Genomic DNA, 22044 nt, shown 5'->3' on the forward strand with positions numbered 1-22044 from the left:
TGGGTGGACTTGGGTGGTCCTTCAGCAGCTCGTGGAATGTTGCAAACTAACAAAAAGTTCACAAGAGCTCCTCTTTCTTTTTTTGCTCTAAGGCTCTTATCTAGATTGAAAAGAGTTTTCATAATATTATTTTTGATGTAATGACGATAGTCGGCAGCAGAGTACATATTTATATTGAATTTAATCGGCTTGGCAAATGAAATTCGAGCATATACATCAACTTTACTGCTTATGGATTAGAGCAGGAAAAAAGTGGAATTGCTTTTATAATATTATTTTTACCTGTAACCCATTCTTGGCGGAGAGAAATTAGTCTTTACCTCAAAAAATGAACTCAAACGGATATTACTAATCAATCAACTATATGCACAATTGACATCAACTGTATTGCATATTGAAGATCAATCTGTTCTCTAGTGATACTCAATAGTTTCATCGTGTAAATTTTCATGTATAATGTTAAACTTGAATGAAAGTTCAAATATCAGCTGATGTCATATGGCATCACCCGCCGGGAATGGGTTAAGAAGCGTAGAGTAGTGAGGGGCAAAAGTACGAACTTAATTTGCAAGAGAACCATTGCAAACAATTATCATTAAATTAGGTTTTGTTTCTAAGCGGTACATGAACCTTTTGTCTTTTGTTTTTGTTTATCACTTATTTTCTTGTTTCCGGAAATCCGGTTTTCTAGGGATATGTTCCGAATCTTAGAAACTTTATGAATATTTGAACAGAATCTTACAAATATTGGTTCAAAGGTCATAAAATTACCTCTTCCACAAGCCCGGTTTATGGGTGTTTTGATGATATGTCCCGAGAACGGACCCTCTGGAATAGATTCCACTGGGGATCCTAGACGCCATAGAAATAAATTTTAAAAAAATATTTTCGGAACCGGGATGATGATCCGGAAACGACACCAGATGCCATATTAGATTCCGAAAAAGCGACTTCCAGTTTCCGAAAAACAAACGTTTTTTTGACGTAGAATACGTCTTACGGCAACATATACAGAGGTTCAACTCCAATACAGGGATCCAATTTCGAAAACCGAAAACATCGAGAGCGTCACGAAAAATTGTCCAATTTCAAACGATTTAAAGTCAGTCAGTTTGTAACCGATTCCGTCATTTTTGCAGCAATCGATTGGAAAATCATCTAAGCACCCGTCCAAATGCAGAAAATTGTAATCTGATTGTTCGAACTATTGTACTATTGAAAATTGTTAAACCTTGTCAAAACGTAAATGTCGACTTTTGATTGGTCGCTTACTGCCTTTCCCTAAAAAGGACGACAGAATGGAGTACCTAGTTAGCCGGGAATGCACTCGTTGAGTTATATGAGAGACTGATTATCCTCAAGCAAGCTCAATTTACTAGCAGCGGGCAGCAGCGGAGGACAGCAGAAGCGATGGCAGTTGGCAAAGGCGGCGTGGAGCAACAGCGGGCAATAGCGGCGGTGGTAGTGGTTAGCTGCAGTTCTAACCTTTTTTAGCTCGGCTCCTCTTCATATAGCGTGTGCATGTCTATAGCGTGTCTGTGCATGTCTTTAGCATGTGGCTTGCGTATGCATGTTTATAGCGTGTGTGGCTTACTGTATAGTGTGCATATCTACAGTGTGTGTGGCTAGAAGTATAGCGCTTAAAATAATCATATATAGTTGCAAATAAATCACCTCATGTTGAATTTGAATATCACAGTAAATCATTCTGAACTAAATCAAAAATTTGTCGTGTTGACAAAACAATATTCAGTTGTCAATAAATGGCATTGACAAACATTATTAACCTCTTATGACTTCAGATAAGCCTCAAAGTTTACTGAGTTTATTTTAACATTTATTTGAAGATTGTTTGAGCCAGTGAGCCTGAATCGCATAATTTTTTGCTCAAGTCCTACTATTTGCAGCCACCAGTTGTAAAATTATCTACGCTACCGCAAACTGCAGAAAATTGTTCGTATTGAATTTAGTTAACCAGCCATGCACCATTGGCCCTCGTCTATAACCTCTTCGTAGCCACTGTTTAAATCAGCGGTTCTCAACCTTTTCTTGTCCGCGTACCCCTTGGCGATATTTGTCTTATCTACTGTACCCCCTGACTTGGAATGTTTTCGCAGAGTAGTGGTGAATCATGTTGTGGTAGTCTAGTTCAAGTTTAAAATAAAACTATGGTTTATTTGATTGCTTCAGTCATGTTTTAGGGTGGAACGGGACGGAATCTAATTATTTTAAAATAGTTAACAGTACATGGTTACCAAATTTTTAATTTTTTTGTTGCCATAAAATTTCACTGAATCATCATTTTCAATATTTTGATATGCTAGCGCAGCCTGCTGCTGATAATGCTGCCAACACTGGCGCACAACTCGATGCACACAATTGACTTGAAACTAAAAACGAGCAAAAACCGGGATTTTTCGAGGCGTTATACTTTATAGGCAAGTTCCAGACCATTTCGATCAATTTTTCGTGTAAATTAGTTGCGATCGCGAAGTTTATTAGTGTTAAGAGAATAGAATACTAAGTTTGAGTGTTTACGTGACTGCTTCGTACCGGTATTTTTTTGAGAACTTACACGGTAAAACCACAGGTGCAAAATGATTGAATTAGGTTAGTTGAAAAATTAACGAATTTTATGACGCATTCCAAAAATTCGGTAGTATGCAGGAGGAAGCCATCGGTCATCCCATGGTTGGGTTCCATCCCGTTTCACGTTAAGAGCAAGATTGAAAAACAAATGGAGTAATATAAAAAAAATGCTTTGTCCGCCATTACTGATTTTTCTTTCGCGTACCCCCTGAAGGCTTTCGAGTACCCCCAGGGGTACGCGTACCCCAGGTTGAGAACCGCTGGTCTAAATTAAGCTATCTCAGTGCAACTTGGTACAAAAGACAGCTTCAAAATTCAATTTCATTCTTGTTTTTGCTACGGCAGCAAGTAAAACTGCATAGCTGCACATAGCTTCTGCTGTTGTTCATTGTCGTTACCGGTGCCGTCTGAAGAGGTAAACGTCATCTGCAGTAGAGAGACCATTAAATTAATTAACCTCATGGAGGGTATTCCCAAACCTGTTGCAAGAAATACGTTGACTTAAGACAGGCTGTCGTATTCTACGTTAACTCAGCGATCGTGTCTTATACACAACCTTTTCAACTTTTTTCGTTACGTTATATCGAAGCCTGAAAAAAAAATTTTTTCATTGGTGCAAAATTTTTGATGGTTACTCAAAGGTGCGCAAAAACTTATTTACCTTCACCTAGCAGTGTATATATACCTGTCTTATGCCCTTTTAAGACAATTTTCATAGACAAACATAACCAGTAGGGTGTCCCAAAAAAATCCCTGTCGAAAAAGCCAAGGTGCTCAGCCCTAAATTGAAAGATAATGTTATTTATAGCATTTTTGTAGAACATTTCCACTTTCTAAAAAAATATTTTCAGGTTGCCCAAACGTGATTAATGAACAAATGACTTTTTCTAGCTACAAACCCACTCTTTTGCACCTTTTTAAAATCTGTTCGATTCCTAAATTTTTCCATCTATTTTTTTTATTTTTGTGGGGTTGTTTTTGAATATTTTGCATGGTTTGGTTCAGCAACGCATTCAATTATTTGTCTCACAGAGTCCATTAAACATCACAAAAAAATTAATTTTTCTAATAATTTTCAGATAAAACCCTTCAAAACACAAATAAAAAAAATTTAATCAAGAACTGAAATTTTCGTTGCAAAGTGAGATTGACGACGAAAATTTGCATAAAAAAAGATACTTGATATCTTATCGGGGACTGGAGATATTGGCATTTTCTAATGTGATGGAAAACTATGCATTTTAACAAATATGTTAAGAAACTGTTTTATTTTGGGAGATAATAAATAACAATGTTCAGAAAATAAATGCATTTTTGGATGGCTGACAACTTGGTAGAAGGTTTAAAAATTCGGAAAAATCTGCGAAAAAAGTTAGAAGGAAAATTGTGATTTTTAGTGCCTTCTAATAGAAAATCCAATGTTGCTCGAGATAAAAACATTATGTCTTCGGTAAAGTTTCTAGTTTTAAGATAATCTAAAACTTTGTCGAAGGCACCTTGCGTCTATCTTACTTTGATCGAAAAGTAAATTTTTTATCTCACTCATTGGTGGATTGATCACCCATCTTTCTACATTAAAAGATGCATTTTTAAAAATCTTAAAACATCTTCAAACATACCTTATGGCTATAATTAACATTTGAATCACTATTTAGGCAATTATACGCCCAAACGGCAAAATAAAACACTGTGCAATGGAGATATTGAGCTTTAGTGTCATTTTTGACAAAATGCATAGATTTTCATCACATGTAAAAACGTCAATATCTCAGCCCCCCGATAAGATATCACGGATCTTTATCTGAAAATTATGAGAAAAATTCACTTTTTTGTGATGTTCAATGGGCTCTGTGAGTTAAATAATTGAATGCGATGCTGAACCAAACCATGCAAAATATTCAAAAATAACCCCACAAAAATACAAAAATATATGGAAAAATTCGATTCCTAATCGAACAGATTTTAAAAAAGTGCAGAAGAGTGGTTTTGTAGCTTGAAAAAGTCATTTTTTCATATATCACGTTTGGGCAACCTGAAAACGACCTTTTAGAAAGTTGAAATGTTCTACAAAAATGCTATAAATAACATTATCTTTCAATTTAGGGCTGAGCACTTTGACTTTTTCAACATCGTTTTTTTTTTTTTGGACAGCCTAATAATCAGTCACAAAACATAGAAAAAAATGTCAATTTTACCCCATTTTACGGTACTTATTGGTTTCAAAACTTACTAAAATCATTTATCCGGAACATTATACACACCACAAATAATTGTTGTACTTTTATTTTAATATTTAAAAAAGTTACGTTATATAGAGGTAAAAGTTACGTTATATCGAGTTACATTATATCGAGGTTGTCTTATATAGAGGTATGACTGTATTTCGGAATCGGAATGATGCCAAGAGACCTGGACACGACACCAGAGGAACCGGAAGTTACCATCTAGAATTTGAAAATGGCGTCTGTAGTCGATTTCCGGTCTCAGGGCGTCATTTTAATTCAAGAAATACACATATTAGGGGGTACTCGACCATTTTGGGTTATTTCCTAGAAACCAGAGTAGGCAGTGTGACTTTGCACTCGTATCCAAGTGAGTTTTAAAACGTGCTTGCACATTTATTTTCGGTTTGCACGTAAACCCTACTAACAGTGCATTACACTTGAGTTAGATTTGAGTTAGAATCTTGCATAACAACAATTGCATAAAAATCGAATTGCGGTGAAATTCGCGCCGCGTCTGCTGCAACAGTTTGTTGCATTGTCCTTTGAAAGCATAAATTCGATCTTAAAACGAAACTCATCGCGTCATATCATCGCCTGCATCGTTGGATACATCGTGCACTGCATACATTGCACGCATTTAAACTCAATCGATCAGAGTGTGCGGTGCAAAAAAACTCAAACTATCGAAAGGAAGCAGATTCAAGTTGGATTCAAATCTGGAAAAGTGTTACTCAGTTCAACTTTGCACGAGCTCATGCCATCACTGCTAGAAACCGGAAGTCGCCTCTTGGAATCCAAGGCAGGGCTCTACATTTTCGAAACAAAACAATGAAACTGATATACTCGCGCTGTCATTTCGATTCGAACTGTTTCATTTTCCCTTGATTCCTTTCGGATCCTGTCATCGAATCACTTCTTTCTCTCTTTCCCTCTTTCTTCTTTCGGATCATTTCAAATGAAACTAATAACTATTTCGATCGACGGAGAGAGTGACGGAGAAAGAGACTCTTTCCTTTCCTTCAGCGTCTCAATTGAAATTAGCACCGCATCGCGTCGTTTGATGGTAGTTTTCTGATACCGCAAGCCCTAGTTAGAACGGTAATGGCATCCAAAAAATACCTTATGCAAGTCCCGATCAATATTTCCTCCCTCTTTCCTATATATATATATATATATATATATATATATATATATATATATATATATATATATATATATATATATATATATATATATATATATATATATATATATATATATATATATATATATATATATATATATATATATATATATATATATATATATATATATATTTATATATATATATATATATATATATATATATATATATATATATATATATATATATGCGTGAACTGTATGGAAGCCTTCTGTCTCCGTCAGCGCTCATTTTCATTTTCAAATGAGAATCGTCATGTGAGAGTGATGGTGATAATCTCCGCTTTCAATTGAAAAGCGTTTGTATCAATTTCAAGCCCTTCAGTTGTCAGAATCACAGCAAGAGCTTTCGACTGGGTGTCATGTGACTCACGAAGTGCTCGAAAACGATACAAAAGCTTTTCAATTGAAAGCGACGGGTCGAAGCGTCACTATAACCTAATGATTGTCAATTGAAAATGACTTTGTCAGGCTCTGGTCTGGGGTAATTATCCAGTTTCTGGACACCATCTCGATTACGAAAATACACATTATGGGGGGGAGGGTACTTGACCATCCTAGGTTGTTTTCTAGAAACCGACAGTCGCCATCTTGAAATTGAAAAAGGCGTCAGGGCCATTTTTCGATCTGTGGGCATCATCCCGGTTGCGAAAATAAATGTCGGATGGTATTTGATCTTGTTTTCACATTGTTTCTATGTCTTCTAGAAGCCCTAATCTATCCCGAAAAGAACATCTTAAAAGCATATCAACAAAATCATTAAAATGGTTGTGGGGTTCTAATGAAAAAAAATCATAAAACCATAACATTCCTCAGTTTCGGAGTATATCCGCATATCACTAGTTATTCTTGATTGATTTCTGTACCAAAATTTCTTTATTATTAAACACATTTTTTTAGTGCGTACTTTTGCCTCGCAGTTTATGCGTACTTTTGTCCCACAATGAGTTTTCCAACTGGTTTGAGTTTTATGACAAACATCAAAATTCTTTCGGCAAAACAAATCCACCCCACGAACCACAATTTTGCAAGAGTTTTTTGGGTTCTGTTGTTTTCGAGTTTTTGTAGTTTTCGAATAGGTCAATTATAGTTCCCAAAACTAAGAAAATTAGATCAAAACAGCTAAAAACACAATTTTTCTCACAGCTTCGAACCATTTAAACGGAATCCTCTGTGTTAACATGTGTGAATAACTGACGTTATAATACTGCAAACTCATACAATGTTGCCAGTTTATTTTGCTCGTATGTTTCGAAAAGGCCAATGCGTACTTTTGCCCTTCACTACACTATTGTAATATTGCTCGTTGGATTAGTTATATCAGGAATATATAATAGATTGAAAATAGTTCAAAATCACGAATTGCTGCTAACAGCACAGAATCATAACTTCATACTTGCATACTTACTTTACTTTTACTTTTACGTCGACAGACCGATTATCGATCCAACTCGGTCTTGGGTTGCTATCCTCCAATCTCCCCTAACACCTATTTCGCGGGCATCCTCATCAACAGCAAACATTCAACGAGTGCGGGGCCTACCTCGAAGTCGACGGCCTCTATCGGGGTTTTTACTAAATATAGTCTTCGCTGGTCGATCTTCCGGCATTCTAGCTACAAGCCCAGCCCACTGCAACCTGCCGTGTTTTATCCGCTTAATTATATACGCCGATTTGTACATCTGGTACACCGCATGGTTCCATTCTGCGCCAAACACCATTTTCTAGTTTGCCGCCAAGGATTGAACGCAAAACCCTACGCCTCCCCGTCCTCCTCTTTATGACCACGTGGTTTAGGAACGGCCCGTAAGTGACATGAAAACGACAAAATACCTATTGTAAAGCACGTTTTTCAACCACCATTTCATGAAATAGCTTCCAAAATAAAAATTTATTTGAAAATCCCACAGTGCTCCACCACTGTGCACTGTGCAACTCGAAAAATCATAATCGTTTTAGATTTGACTGTGAAAAATTAGTTTTATGTACTCAATGTCTTCAGCTGAATTGTTTCATAAAACAAGGCTTTACTTTTAGCGTTTTTGGTTTTTCGATCAATCCACGATCAGTTAGATAAACAAAATATTTTTACAATTTTCAATATACCAGATAGCTTTCTTCAGGAAAGTTGTAGAAAAATTTAAAAGAAAAATAAAGCTGAATTTTGCGATATCCTACCTGTACGTTGGATACGCCGAAATACTCTGTAGATATACTGTCACTAACAACTGAAGCAAGTAAATTTTCAATTCAAGTTTTCCAGAAATAATCCTCTTAAAATGAAAATAAAACCGAACATAATTTGAAAAGTTTAACTCATTACACCGGGTACACACAATAATAATGGTGTACTCATGATAATACGAAAGCCAACATATGCACATCTTGAAAACTAGCCTGACCACCCCAGCGCACATGCTACTGCTGCTGCTAAAAATTGAATGTAGCGCCACTCTTCCATTGAATTCTGCTGCACAGCATTCACAAAAGCAGCAACAGACGACACTCATCTTGTTTCGTATCGTATTTTCTCTCTTTCAACGCAACTGCAACAGGTGACCTGATGCCTGGAACGTACTGCTCCCGGATATTCACCAACTGTGATAAGAAAGCCTGCCGGCTGCAGTCGCCCAATTTTCCGGGCGTCTATCCGAGGAATTTGACCTGCTACTTTGCGGTGCGACAGGTGAGTGACATTCAGACTAGGTAACTAACAGATCGTCTGGGAGGTAAGAGAGAGCCGAGATAATTTATTGCAGGGCAACATTGTGAAACTATATTTTCAGTCCCAAATCCACTTATCTACATCCCAAACAATCTGCTCGATCCAGCTTACATATGAAGCAATTTTGGTGTAAATTGCCAGACTGTTGCCGTAACCACAAGCATCTTGCCCCCAGGAAACAATCCCGACCAGGTGATACAAACAGCCTTTTTCTTCGACACGAACCTGAAGCGGTCCTCCAGAATCTCCCTTGCAGGTATCCCTACCAGCAACGCTTCCCACACAAATCTGATTATTGGTTACTCCATCGGGCAGTTTGCGATTCATTGGTAAACCTTCAGTACACAGAGCCGATTCGTAGATTTCCAAAGAGACTTTGTTCAACTTTCGGGCAGGATCCATCACTGAAACGGTACGTGTCTCTGTTCATTTCAGATACCGTTCAAGCCAAAATTTTAACTCACGAAAGCCAAGCTGTCCAAACCCGCTAGCAATAGCCGAAGTGTAGTTGAGCTTCATGGAAGTCCACAAACAAGCAGGTCTGATGTAGTTAGAAAACCGCACTTCTCGCTTAAGCCTAATTAACGCAATATCATGATATGAATTGCTAGCTCTATACGCCGGGTGTCTCACGACTTCGGCAATATCGAAATCTACCTGATGGTCATAATCGTTATCCAAATCGTGCTCTCCCAGCCGAACCACAACCGGGCGTCCTCTGGAGTTATCCGTTAGAAAAAATGAAATTTTCACTAAAATAAACAATTTACTGTGCAATACCTGGTTCCATCGGAGCTACAATGTGCTGCAGTCACTACGTAAAGCTCACTGATTAATGATCCGCCGCACAAAAAATCATACTCCTCCTCCTGGACCACATCTGGAAACCATCCAATCAATGCTTGATGGGGAAACTCTCCTTCCAAAGACTCTACACCACCAACAATAACGTCAATCGTTTTGCTACAGTTGAACACTTCCTGGAACACGGGCACCGGTCTCGCTATCAGTGGTATAATGGCCGTTCGAGTAACCGTTAATTTACGGTATTCCAAACATTCTGGGAATGGTCCACCATTAAAATTAGGCAGCCATCGTTCGGTATTGTAAAGCAACACTTACTCATTTCCGCTGTCCATTGAGCTGGAAAGATTCATTCGTCAATTGGATGTATTTTTTTTATCATTCACAAAACCTACCTTCAATTGTTACCGACAGCCACAGCGTAACCAAGGCAAGCAGCATTTTGCCGCCACCCATACCTTTCAACGGTATTACAGCACAAGTTCGAATGGTCATTAAGCTTTGACTACACCTCTGCTTATGACACAATGTTGTGGCAGCGTTTATTTGCGCTTCTTCTTCGAGTGAAGAAAACACGATCTTGTAGTGGGTTTGTATTTACATGATTCTCGCGTCTATAATACTACTAATCGCGGTTTTGCTCGCTATGTGGAGGCTGTATGGATATCCTAATTTGAGCATTGGCATTGTTTAGTTAAATCGCGATTGAAAGTCATCGAACCCACGCCCTCATCAAACCACTGAGTTATCGAAAAAACGCTATACCAACGCAGCTTTTTTGGTTTCGAACCAGCCGAAGTTGAAATGTTGACATAGCTTTCCCAAAAGTTGTTTGATTTTTGAATTTTCAGAAAACATTTACCGAACCTTCAGCACTTAAAGTAAATAATACTGTAAATGCTTTGTATATAACAGAATGTTGCCGACATCGATTAACACTTGAAAGCTGTCACAGTGTCAACCCAAAAAGCGCCATTTTTAAAACGGTTTGTATTAAGTTTGTACCTTCATCAAGAAAAAGAGTGGAATGAAAGCGTGGGATAGTGCGGGAATACATTTTTTATTACAAACTGTCAGAAACATTTTCTTATATAATATTATGGGTTATTAATGTATGTACGTTCTCAATTGATATGTTATTTTGTTTCATCAACACAGAATAAATATAACGATCTGGAAATTCGCAAAAATTCAATCGACCATTTTTGATTTGAATGAGACTTTGCAAAAGTAGATAATTGGTTAAGCAAACTGCATATTTTTTCACAGGTGGAGAAATTTTACGACTGGAGAGTAATAATCAAAGAGGGCGTATGCATTCTAATTCAGAAACCTATGATTGTACAGAAATACAGAAAAGAAACTGTATGAAAGAGCATTGCAGAGAACAAGTGTAACCTTGTAAAAAATAAACACGGTGAAAAAAAAAGTTTTTCTTTCGGTGCGAAAATATTCAAATGATTACTAAATTTTGATTTACAAAAATAACAGTTGAACTGTTTCTTAATTTTTTTTTTAAAAAAAAAGCGTAGGATAGAGAAATGAAAAACACTTTTTTATTGAAATTAAAGTTTTAGAAAAAAGTATCAATTTTGTCATTCTTCGAAATAATTCAGCTCAAACCGAAAAAAATGAAAGATTATAGCAAAGCAACCATTCCTATGAATTTTGTTGCTCCTAGCCATAACCAAAGCGCGTCAACTTACGTGAGAGTGTCGTATAGAAATTGCTCGCCGGGTTGTCCCTTTAACGTTATGTTTACGAGGAAACTTATTTGAGTCTCTGAAAAAACGGTAATGGCTAGGCTGGCTACCAAAATTCACAGGAATGGTTGAATATAACAATCTTTTATCTTTTCCCGGTTTGAGCTTTTGAAGTGCACCTGTGTTGTAGTCTAATAATATTAAGGCTGATACAAATTTTGAATAGTTTTTATATCCACGGTTATCAAAGTTAGCTAAGGGGAGGGCAAAAAATAAATAACACTGAGAAAAAAAGGAACAGCTTTCATAAAAAATTGTGTGCGGTTTTTTTTACGCGGATTCTTGAATTAACGCGGTTTTTTTACGCGGATTTTTTAATTAACGCGGTTTTTTTACGCGATACCAGAAACGGAACCAGAAACGTTTAAGTGTTTATCTAGTAAAAGACTTAGTCCAAAAAATACTCTCCGCCCACCGAAAGATCCGGAATAACCGTCAAAGAGGACAATTTTAAATACTGGTTCTAGAGCGTCTGGGGTTTTTTCTAAGCCCTTCTTGCTGGACTACTTTACGCGGATTTTAAAAAAAACGTGATTTTTTTACGCGGATTTTTGAATTAACGCGGTTTTTTTACGCGGATTTTTGAATTAACGCGGTTATTTTACGCGGATTTTTTAATTAACGCGGTCTTTTTTACGCGGTTTTTTTACGAGGTACGTATCCCCCGCGTAAAAAAAAAACCTGACTATATTATCATCATTAATCATTTGGCTTGTCTTTTGATGATACTTTCACTGTCACTGGACTTGTTTGTTGCTAAATTAAGCATATACACTGGCAAAAAGTCAATAATATTACCAATACGGCTTGAACTTTTTTCTTCTCCTTCCAAATTTCAACATTTTTGAATTGAATTGAAACAATTGAAAAGACTCCATTTATCTTGCTTGAAGTTTATTTCATTAATTGACTTCAGAAAAAAAAGCCGAGTGCCTAATAATGATAAAAACATTTTCAGAGCCAACACAGATTGTTTTATCGATAAACTGTCTCCGGCAAAGTTGTAGATACTAATTGTGTCCTTCAGAAAAAATAAAGTCTGTACGAAAATTTAAAAAAAAATTCTTTTGATAAACTACTATTTTTGTATTAATATCTCCAAGGTAACTATGGTTGTTTCTCTAGCAATATGTAGTTTTCGTAGAAAAAATCTGTTTTTAAAGAGTTGTTTTTCTAATCAAATATCTTTAAATTTGAGTTATTATAATATGTTTGTGTTGTTTTTTTAATTTTTTTGGTGTATATTTTTTGGTGTGATCTTATTCTGAAAATTACTGTCAAAAATTGTGCCAAAGACATTATACAAAATGATATGTTTATCCCATAAGAACATCTTTGCAAAATTTCAGCTAGATGAAAGATGACAGTTGAAAAAATGTATCAAAATTGGGGCGTTTTTTATTTGAATACTCTTAGTTTATGAACGATTCCAAATCAAACAAGTTTTCATTAGGGACCATCCATAAAAAGTAAGTTTTTTTATGCGTGTTGCATTTTTCTATTACTCAAAAACGGCACAAGATATCGACCTTATTCCAATCACGTTTTTCGTTTTAGGACACGAGTAATCATATATCAGTTTGAAAAAAAAAATCAAAATTTTTGATGCAAATACTGAAAATTTATAACATTGTATTTTGGCCTTCAGAATGACCACTATCATATAAAGTAAAAGTTAAAACCTTTTGGGACGGTTTTCTACGTTATTTTTTCAACTCAATTTAGTCTTTTTTTAAGGCGGTCCCATGCACATTAGGAACGACCTCCGTTGATGAGCTTTCATATAAATTCTCGATAAATTATATAGACCGTGGACATGTTCCTACCTCTCCCCTAAGTTTTCACGTGATATATGGATAGCCCCTTATTTGTGAACGATGCCTAATTTATATGATCCTGCAATATGCACAATTCAAACAAAATCCTAAATTAATCCACCTAGCGGTCAGACTCAGCCTTTCTCATCCAAACTTATTATTTGTAAAAATAGATTTACATGAATGCTTGAATCCAATAAAGGTATATTCACTGTTTGGGTTTTAAAATATTGATGTTGTTATTAAGGTATAAAATATGAAATTTGACGTAATGTTAGTGCTTAAGAAATAGCGAAATAAAAGAAATGACTCTTAATTTCGAACAATTTAATCACGAGCGATACCGGGAACGTTCAGAGAGTACGATACCACATTTAAATCATGTTGAGGCCATATTGATCAAAGCAGGTATAGTGTTGAATAGTCTTCATAATTCATGATTCATCAGTTAACCCTTAACTAGCCCGTTCATCTGAAATCAATATTTTTCAAATCGGTTGTGTAGTTTCTAAGATAATGAAGTTTCGTGATTTTCACATTCCGATACATTACAGACGAAGTTACAGTCCGATTACAACAAAATTCAATAGGATGTTATGAGGCAGCTAGACCTTTCAAAGCAAAAGCAAAGCCTTGCTGCTACATTCCGTATCGGAACTCGACCTTCTGTTTATTATACACAGACTTCACAGCCAACTGTTAAGTGTACAGGACAATTGCGGGGCTAGCGCTACGATCCTACTGACACTAACAGTCTCTCCCGAGACGAGACTCGAACCTACGACGACTGGCTTGTTAGGCCAGCATCGTACCTCAAGACCAGCTGGGAGACGCTAGACCTTTCATTTGATACTAATTCTGTGGAAATCGGGTCAACCATCTCTGAGAAAAGTTAGTGAGTCCAAGTAGTCTTCGGAATATGTTTCTTTTCATAGCTGGATTTCACATTTTTAAACATAACGGGCAAAGTAATAATCCGTTTACAAAAAAAAATAGGGTCTTATGGGGCAACTAGACCTTCCATATGTCACTGATTTAATGAGAATCGGTCCAGCCATCTCTGAGAAACATGAGTGAGATTAAATAGTCTCCTGAACACGTTTCTTTCCATAACTTACGAACCACAAGTTCAATCTTCATGAAATTCGAAAGTTAAAGGTTTTTTAGGTCGCCCGTTCATTTGAAACCAATTTTGTTCAAATCGATTGTGTAGTTTCTGAGATATTGATGCTTCGTGATTTTTACATTTTGATACATAACCTCTAAACTAGAAATCAGATTACAATAAAATTCAATAGGGTCTTATAGGGCAACTAGACCATTCAATTTCAATTAATTTCATTTAAATAGGTTCAGCCATCTCTGAGAAAATCGAGTGAGATTGGGAGAGCGTTACACACACACATACACATACACACACACATGCAGAAAATGCTCAGCTCGTCGAACTGAGTCGAATGATATACGTCATTCGGCCCTTTTGAGCACTTTTATACCTTTTGTTTCTGCAGTGATTGCTATATCTTTCTAGGAGAAAGGTAAAAAGTGAAATGATAGGAATGACTTTTAATTTCAACTTCAATCCCGAGCAAGGCCGCAAACATTGAAATAGTACAATATCAAATTTAAATGATGTTTAGGCCACATACATTTCTTTCTATAACTTTCAAACCCCATGTTTAAACATTATGAAATTCATTGTTTAAGGGTTTAAAAGCCCATTAATTTTAATTCAACTATGTTCATAGCTTCTGAGATATAAGAGCGTTTTTCACATTCTGACGCAGCGCCAAAACTAAAAGTTTGATTACAATGAAATTCAATAGCAACCTTAGTGGCAAATAGACACTTAATTTGACACCAAGATAGATAGAATCGGTCAGACCATCTCTGAGAAAAGTGAGTGCGAAAAAAAGGTGCACATACACACGTACACACCCACACACAAACATATACACTTATACATGCATATATGCAGAAAATGCTTGATTCGTCGAATTGAGTCGATTAGTATATGGCATTCGGCCATTTGGATCGCTTTTCTACCTTTTGATTAGCCAGTGATCGTTAGGAGAAAGTCAATATTTTTACTTTCATTATGCGATTTCACATTTTTAAGAACAACGGACAAAGTTACGATCCGATTGCAATGAAATTCAATAGCAACCTATGGGGCAACTAGACCTTTTATTTGACACTAATTTTGTGAAAATCGGTTCAGCCATCTCTGAGAAAAATGAGTGAGTTTAAACAATCTCAGGATAACCTTTCTTTACATAACTTTTGAACTATATGTTCAATCATAACGAAATTTAAAAGTTAAGGGTTCTGGAGATAGCCCGATCATTTGAAACCAGTTTTATTGAAATCGGCTGTGCGGTTTCTGAGATATTGATGTTTCGTGATTTTTACATTTTGATACAAAACCTCTAAACTAAAAATCCAATTACAATGAAATTCAAAAGCAACCTATGGCGCAACTAAACCTTTCATTTGCAATTAATTTTATGAAAATCGGTCCAGCCATCTCTGAGAAAAGTGAGTGAGAAAAACAAGTTGCACATACACACACACACACACATACACACACATACATACACACACATACATATATACATACATACAGAAAATGCTTAGTTCGTCGAAAGGGGTCGAGTGGTATATGCCATTCGGCCATTGGGGCCACTTACATACCTTTGGTTTTTTCAGTGATTGCTATACCTTTCTAGGAGAAAGGCAAAACATTGGAATTTAAAATGTGTTTGAAAAAAGTGTGCATGAAATCGAGATAAAATGTGCGTAAAATCTAAGTACGTAAAATCGAGGGTGCGTATAATCGAGGGTGTATATAATCGATGTATGCCTGTATTATGGTTCTAGGTTGAATTTTCGCTTCAATTTTTTTTATTTCGAAACTTGACATTATTCTGAAACTTTTGATGATTTTGATAAAACAGTGACAATTTTTTAATGCAGTTCATTCTGTATAATCGATTAGATCGATATTTAAAGTTAAGGTTTAAGGTTTAAATTAGTTTATTTGACACGGCACGATACATTTTCTGTTTTACTGAGCCAAGTACAATTCGTATTAATTCTACGTTAGCAGGGAAAAGAGGGAGGCCTTTTCTTTATTCTCGCGGCCGACTACGAGCTAGTGGGGATTTAAGGTGAGAGGAGGGGAGATACAATTTTGACTTAAAACTATTTTGGAACTTTGTTTTTCAACTGGTAGAGCAATTGTATTCTTGTTTGTTGTGGGTTCAAAATATTTGTGTAAGCATAGATGCGGGCTCTTCGTTTCCGTGTCTTCGGCATAGCATATTTGTATCCTTAATCTGACAAATAGACAAAGAAAATTTTAAATTTTAATGTCAGCGTTTTTCAGAAAGCAGTATAGCTGTGTCATGTACTGGAGATCACCGCTTCCCAGAATGTCTCTAACGGGTACGTTCGGTTGTTTTCCTCGGGCCCGAAGGGAATCTATAAGCTCGGACCTAACACCACAGTATTCGGTACACGACCAAACAACATGCTCGATGTCATGGTAGCCATCGCCACAAACGCAGTGATTACTGTCTACAAGCCCTATACGAAAGAGATGCGTGTTTAACGTGTAGTGATTGGACATAAGTCTGGACATCACGCGAATGAAGTCCCGACCTACATCCAACCCCTTGAACCATGCTTTCGTCGATACCTTAGGAAAAATGGAATGTAGCCACCGTCCCAGTTCATCTGAGTTCCATGATGATTGCCAACTGTTGAGTGTTCTCTGACGCAAAATGCTATAAAATTCATCATAAGCAATTGGTCTTTCATAAATATCGCCATCAATAGCACCCACCTTAGCAAAAGAGTCAGCCTTTTCATTACCCGGAATCGAGCAATGAGAAGGGACACACGCTAAGGTAACCCGGTAATTTTTATCTGTTAAAGCACTTAAAAACCGCCGTATTTTCCCCAGGAAATACGGGGTGTGCTTCACAGGCTTCATCGATCGCAGAGCCTCAATGGCACTGAGACTATCTGTGAAGATGAAGTAGTGGTCTGTGGGTAGGGTTTCGATGATTCCAAGAGAGTACTGAATAGCAGCAAGTTCTGCGACGTACACGGAAGCAGGAGCATCGAGTTTGTAGGAGGCGGTAAAATTTTCGTGGAAAACACCGAAGCCAGTGGACTCATCTAGATTAGATCCGTCAGTGTAAAACCTTTTATCATAACTAACATGTGTAAACTTATTCGAAAAAATCTTAGGGATCTCTTGGGGTCGCAATTGATCCGGGATACCAGAAATGTCTTGTTTCATGGTAGTGTCGAAGAATATAGCATTATTAGAAGTATCTAAAAGTGCGACATTGGAGGAATCGTATGAAGAAGGATTAATATCTTGAGCCATATAGTCAAAATATAAAGTCATAAATCTGGATTGAGATTGAAGGTCGACCAACCTCTCAAAATTTTCAATTACTAATGGGTTCATAACTGTGCATTGAATTAGCAACCGGTAAGAGAGATTCCAAAAACGATGTTTCAACGGAAGAATACCCGCTAACACTTCAAGACTCATCGTATGGGTCGACTGCATGCAACCCAAGGCAATACGCAAACAACGATATTGTATTCTCTCTAATTTTATAATGTGCGTGTTCGCGGCGGAGCGAAAGCAGAAACAGCCGTACTCAAGAACTGACAATATCGTTGTTTGGTAAAGCCTTAGAAGGTCTCCTGGGTGGGCTCCCCACCAGGTTCCGGTAATCGTACGAAGAAAATTAATCCTCTGTTGGCATTTTCGTGTCAGATACCTAATATGACAAGCCCAGGTGCATTTAGAGTCGAACCAGACCCCGAGATATTTAGCGACTAAAACCTGAGAGATCGTTTTACCCGTTAGTAGGAGCTGCAGCTGAGCTGGGTTATGCTTCCTAGAAAAAACGACCAACTCAGTTTTCTCCGGAGAGAATTCGATACCCAGCTTAAGAGCCCATTCAGACAAATTGTCTAAGGTATCTTGCAATGGTCCTTGCAGATCGCTAGCCTCGCTACCAGTAATGGATACAACGCTATCGTCTGCAAGTTGCCTTAGCGTGCATGAATTTGCAAGACATTCATCGATGTCATTGACGTAAAAATTATATAAGAGAGAACTTAAACATGAGCCCTGGGGAAGGCCCATGTAACTAATTCGGGAAGTTGTCGAATCGCCATGTGAGAAATACATATGCTTTTCTGACAACAAATTGAGCAAAAAGTTATTCAGATTTAGTGAAAGTCCCTGCGAATGAAGTTTCGCGCTTAAAACCTTTACAGAGACAGAGTCAAAAGCCCCCTTAATATCCAAGAACGCAGAAGCCATTTGCTCTTCTCGAGCAAATGCGAGTTGAATTTCAGTAGAAAGCAACGCTAGGCAATCGTTCGTCCCTTTGCCCCGGCGAAAGCCAAATTGAGTATCTGAAAGTAAACCGTTTGTTTCGACCCATTTGTCTAACCGTAAGAGGATCATTTTCTCCATTAATTTCCGGAGGCAAGAGAGCATCGCAATCGGCCTATATGAATTGTGATCAGAGGCAGGTTTCCCGGGTTTCCGAATAGCAATGACTTTTACCTCCCTCCAGTCATGCGGAACAATATTTAGCTCAAGAAACTTGTTGAACAAGTCCAACAAGCGTCTTTTTGCAGAGTCGGGTAGATTCTTCAACAGGTTGAATTTTATTCTATCTAACCCTGGAGCCTTATTGTTGCACGACAGGAGAGCCATTGAAAATTCCAACATCGAAAATGGAGGCTCTTCCGTAGTTACTATAAACGCGTCGCGAAAGGTTTTCTGTTCCGGTACAGAATCCGGACAGACCTTTTTGGCAAAATCGAGTATCCAGCGATCTGAATACTCCTCACTCTCACTCGAAACGTCACGGTTCCGCATGCGCCTGGCGGTATCCCAAAGAGTGCTCATCGCTGTTTCCCTCGACAACGCGTTTACGAACCGCCGCCAGTACCCGCGTTTTTTCGCCTTTACTAAGCTCTTCATCTGCCTGCCCAGTGCCTCGTACTTTCGTAGTAGGTTGACAGTGCCGTACTCCCGGTAGTCCTTATACGCCGCGGACCTTCGCGCGTACAGCTCAGAGCACTCTTTGTCCCACCATTTGTTGGGAGGGCGTTGTCTAATCGTTACCCCGGGTATCGGTTTCGTCTGAGCTTGCGTCGCGGTGTCGATTATCAAGCCAGCTAAGAACGCGTATTCTTCCTCCGGAGGAAGTTCCTCGTGAGTCTCGATAGATTCCGCTGTAATAGACTCATAACGCTTCCAATCAATATTACGTGTAAGGTCGTAGGAAATATTGATTGGGTTCGGGGGAGTTGAACCATTAGCGATTGATATAACGATTGGAAGATGATCACTACCGTGGGGATCGTTGATTACTTTCCACTGGCAATCTAACGCAAGTGATGTCGAGCAGAGGGATAGGTCAAGCACGCTTTCACGTGCTGGAGGATAAGGTACACGTGTCGCTTCCCCAGTATTCAAAAGTGTCATATTGAAGTCGTCGATCAAGTTACAAATTAAAGAAGATCGGTTGTCGTCGTACAGCGACCCCCATAGCGAACAGTGAGAGTTAAAATCTCCCAAAATCAAAAAAGGTGCGGGAAGCAATTCTGCTATATCAAGGAGTTGCTTCTGTTCAATCCGCGCGGATGGGGGAATATATAATGAAACAAGGCAAAGGTCGTTTGAATGGCAACAACTTCAATATTCGAGATCGAGGGGAGGTCGATTCTGAAAAAAGAATAGCACTTTTTGATCCCTAAAAGTACCCCTCCACCGTGTGAGTCTCGATCTCGACGAATGATGTTAAAATCGTGGAAATTAAGTTGGTCATTTGAATTGAGAAAAGTTTCACAAAGCGCGAAGGCATCACAATTGTATGTGTTTATCAAATGTGAAAATAAATCAAATTTGGGGATGATACTTCTGCAGTTCCACTGTAACACAGTGACAAAATTCCTAACCTCTTTCAACGTATTAGTCATCGAAAGATACGATAGCTGAAATGAGGGGCCAAGTTGCTGTGAGTTGCTTCAAAAAGGTTTTCACTGTTGGGAGAAGGGCAAGAAGAATGTTTTGAAGGGGATCTGGTATGTTGAATGTTTTAAATATCCAGTCCACAATATCAGAGAATTTTATGAACCCTGTTTCTTTTATGTCTTCTGATCGAGAAATGGGTGCACGAGGGGTTTTTGGTGCCCCAGGAAGCGGTGGGTATTCCTGGTTTGATTTGAAATTAAAACCGGGGGGTACTTGCTTCGGTTTTTCTTCACCGCTTCCTTTTTGTGTTGTCTTATTGGTCATTCCGCTAGGGGTTATCTTACGACCTTTACGAGAAAGATTAGGAGAGTTGAGCATTCTCCTCTTCCTAGATCCCTCTGGCAAGGCATAGGAACACCCTTCGACGGGGTCGTCAGATGTACCCTCATCGGTTGGCAAAAAGGAAAAGATGTTTCCTGTCGAGGGTGGCTCAGCCCTCTTAAGCATTTCTGCAAAAGAGCGCTTTGATCGTTCCTTAAGGGAACGCTTAATTTTTTCCTCGCGCTGTTTGTACGCGGGACATGCCGGAAGGTCATGCCGAGTTCCCTCGCAATAAAGACACTTTTCAGTATCCCCACTGCAAGCGTTCTCAGCATGATTGCCTCCGCACTTGCTACAGCGTGCCTTGTTGCAGCAGTAGGTGGCTGTGTGACCTAACTGCTTACAGTTTTGGCAATGCATGACCCGCGGTACGAACAGGCGTACAGGTAGACGAACCCTGTCCAAGCGGACGTAGTTCGGCAGCGCGGATCCGGCGAATGTTACTCGGAAGGAATCCGAAGGGAGGAATTTCTTCTTCCCTTCTTCGATGGATACTGAATGCAATTGCTTGCAATCCAGTATCTTTACACTTTGCATCAAGGGGTTTTTAAAACAGCCAACTCCATGACGCAAAATGTCATCGACAGTGAGATTCCCCTCGGTAACCACACCGTCGATTTCTACATCCTTGGCAGGGATGTACACGCGATACTCTCTCGTAAAGAGCTCGTAGCCAGCAATTTCGTTTGCTTGCTTCAAGCTACTCACGACAGCTCGCAGTTTGTTCGGCCCCACCTTCGTAATCTCGGTTACGGCCGAAAAATGTTTTGCCAGGTCTTTGCCAATTTGAATAATATTCAATGGCTTCTTTATGGGCCGGAAAAAAAACAACGTAGGGACCGCCAGCGGCATCTGGGTAAGCTTTTACCCGTACTTCCGGTACTCTTGGTACAGGACTTGGCAAAGGGGAGGGCACAGGGGAAGGTAGGGGTGAGCTGATGGGAGAAATTTCAATTTCTTCCCCGTTTGTTTCCACCTCCAGGAAAAGTTGCACCTGCATGTCGTCCATTTTGCGGGAGCGTTACGCTCTACCGTACACAAACGATAAATATTCGAATATGGGGGGGGGGGGGTTCAAGTAGTTGGTGTTAAATTTTAAAAACAATTTTTCAATCTACAATGGATCAAATAAAAAAAAAGACAGTAATACTAATTCTAATAACAATAGTATAATAATAATAATAATAATAATATTAATAATAATAATTATAGTAATAATATTAATAATAACAATAATAATATCAATAATAATATTAATAATAAAATTATAACTTAGTAATAATATTGATAATAATAGTAAAAATTCTAAAGGTAATACGTCACCGAACGTCTAAGTCACGACCTCACGGCTGATAGTAGAATTAATCGAGCGTCTCCGCAGAACAAACAATGACGCTCCAGCTTCGTGTTGAGACGCAGTGGCCGTGTCCTACACGCGACCTTGTAGATGCCACTTGTAGTTGACTTCCACTCACTCGATCGTATGATGGTCCGTGCTGCTAGCGGGGTAACAGCGGTGCGGGAGAATTATTCT

The 22044-nt window shown here is 38.2% G+C and overlaps 1 protein-coding gene across 11 annotated transcripts in view; it reads left to right on the top strand.

The window, feature by feature from the left end:
* Positions 1–22044, top strand: part of LOC129724969 (uncharacterized) — a 299807-nt gene that overhangs the window by 204809 nt on the left and 72954 nt on the right. For all 11 annotated transcript variants that reach the window (XM_055680299.1, XM_055680301.1, XM_055680300.1 and 8 more), the window contains one exon: positions 8552–8682. In XM_055680299.1, the coding sequence (XP_055536274.1) occupies positions 8552–8682 (131 nt within the window). The remainder of the gene's footprint in view (positions 1–8551; positions 8683–22044) is intronic.

This window comes from Wyeomyia smithii, chromosome 2, assembly GCF_029784165.1.
Source record: "Wyeomyia smithii strain HCP4-BCI-WySm-NY-G18 chromosome 2, ASM2978416v1, whole genome shotgun sequence".
In the NCBI taxonomy this organism is placed as follows: Eukaryota; Metazoa; Arthropoda; class Insecta; order Diptera; family Culicidae; genus Wyeomyia; species Wyeomyia smithii.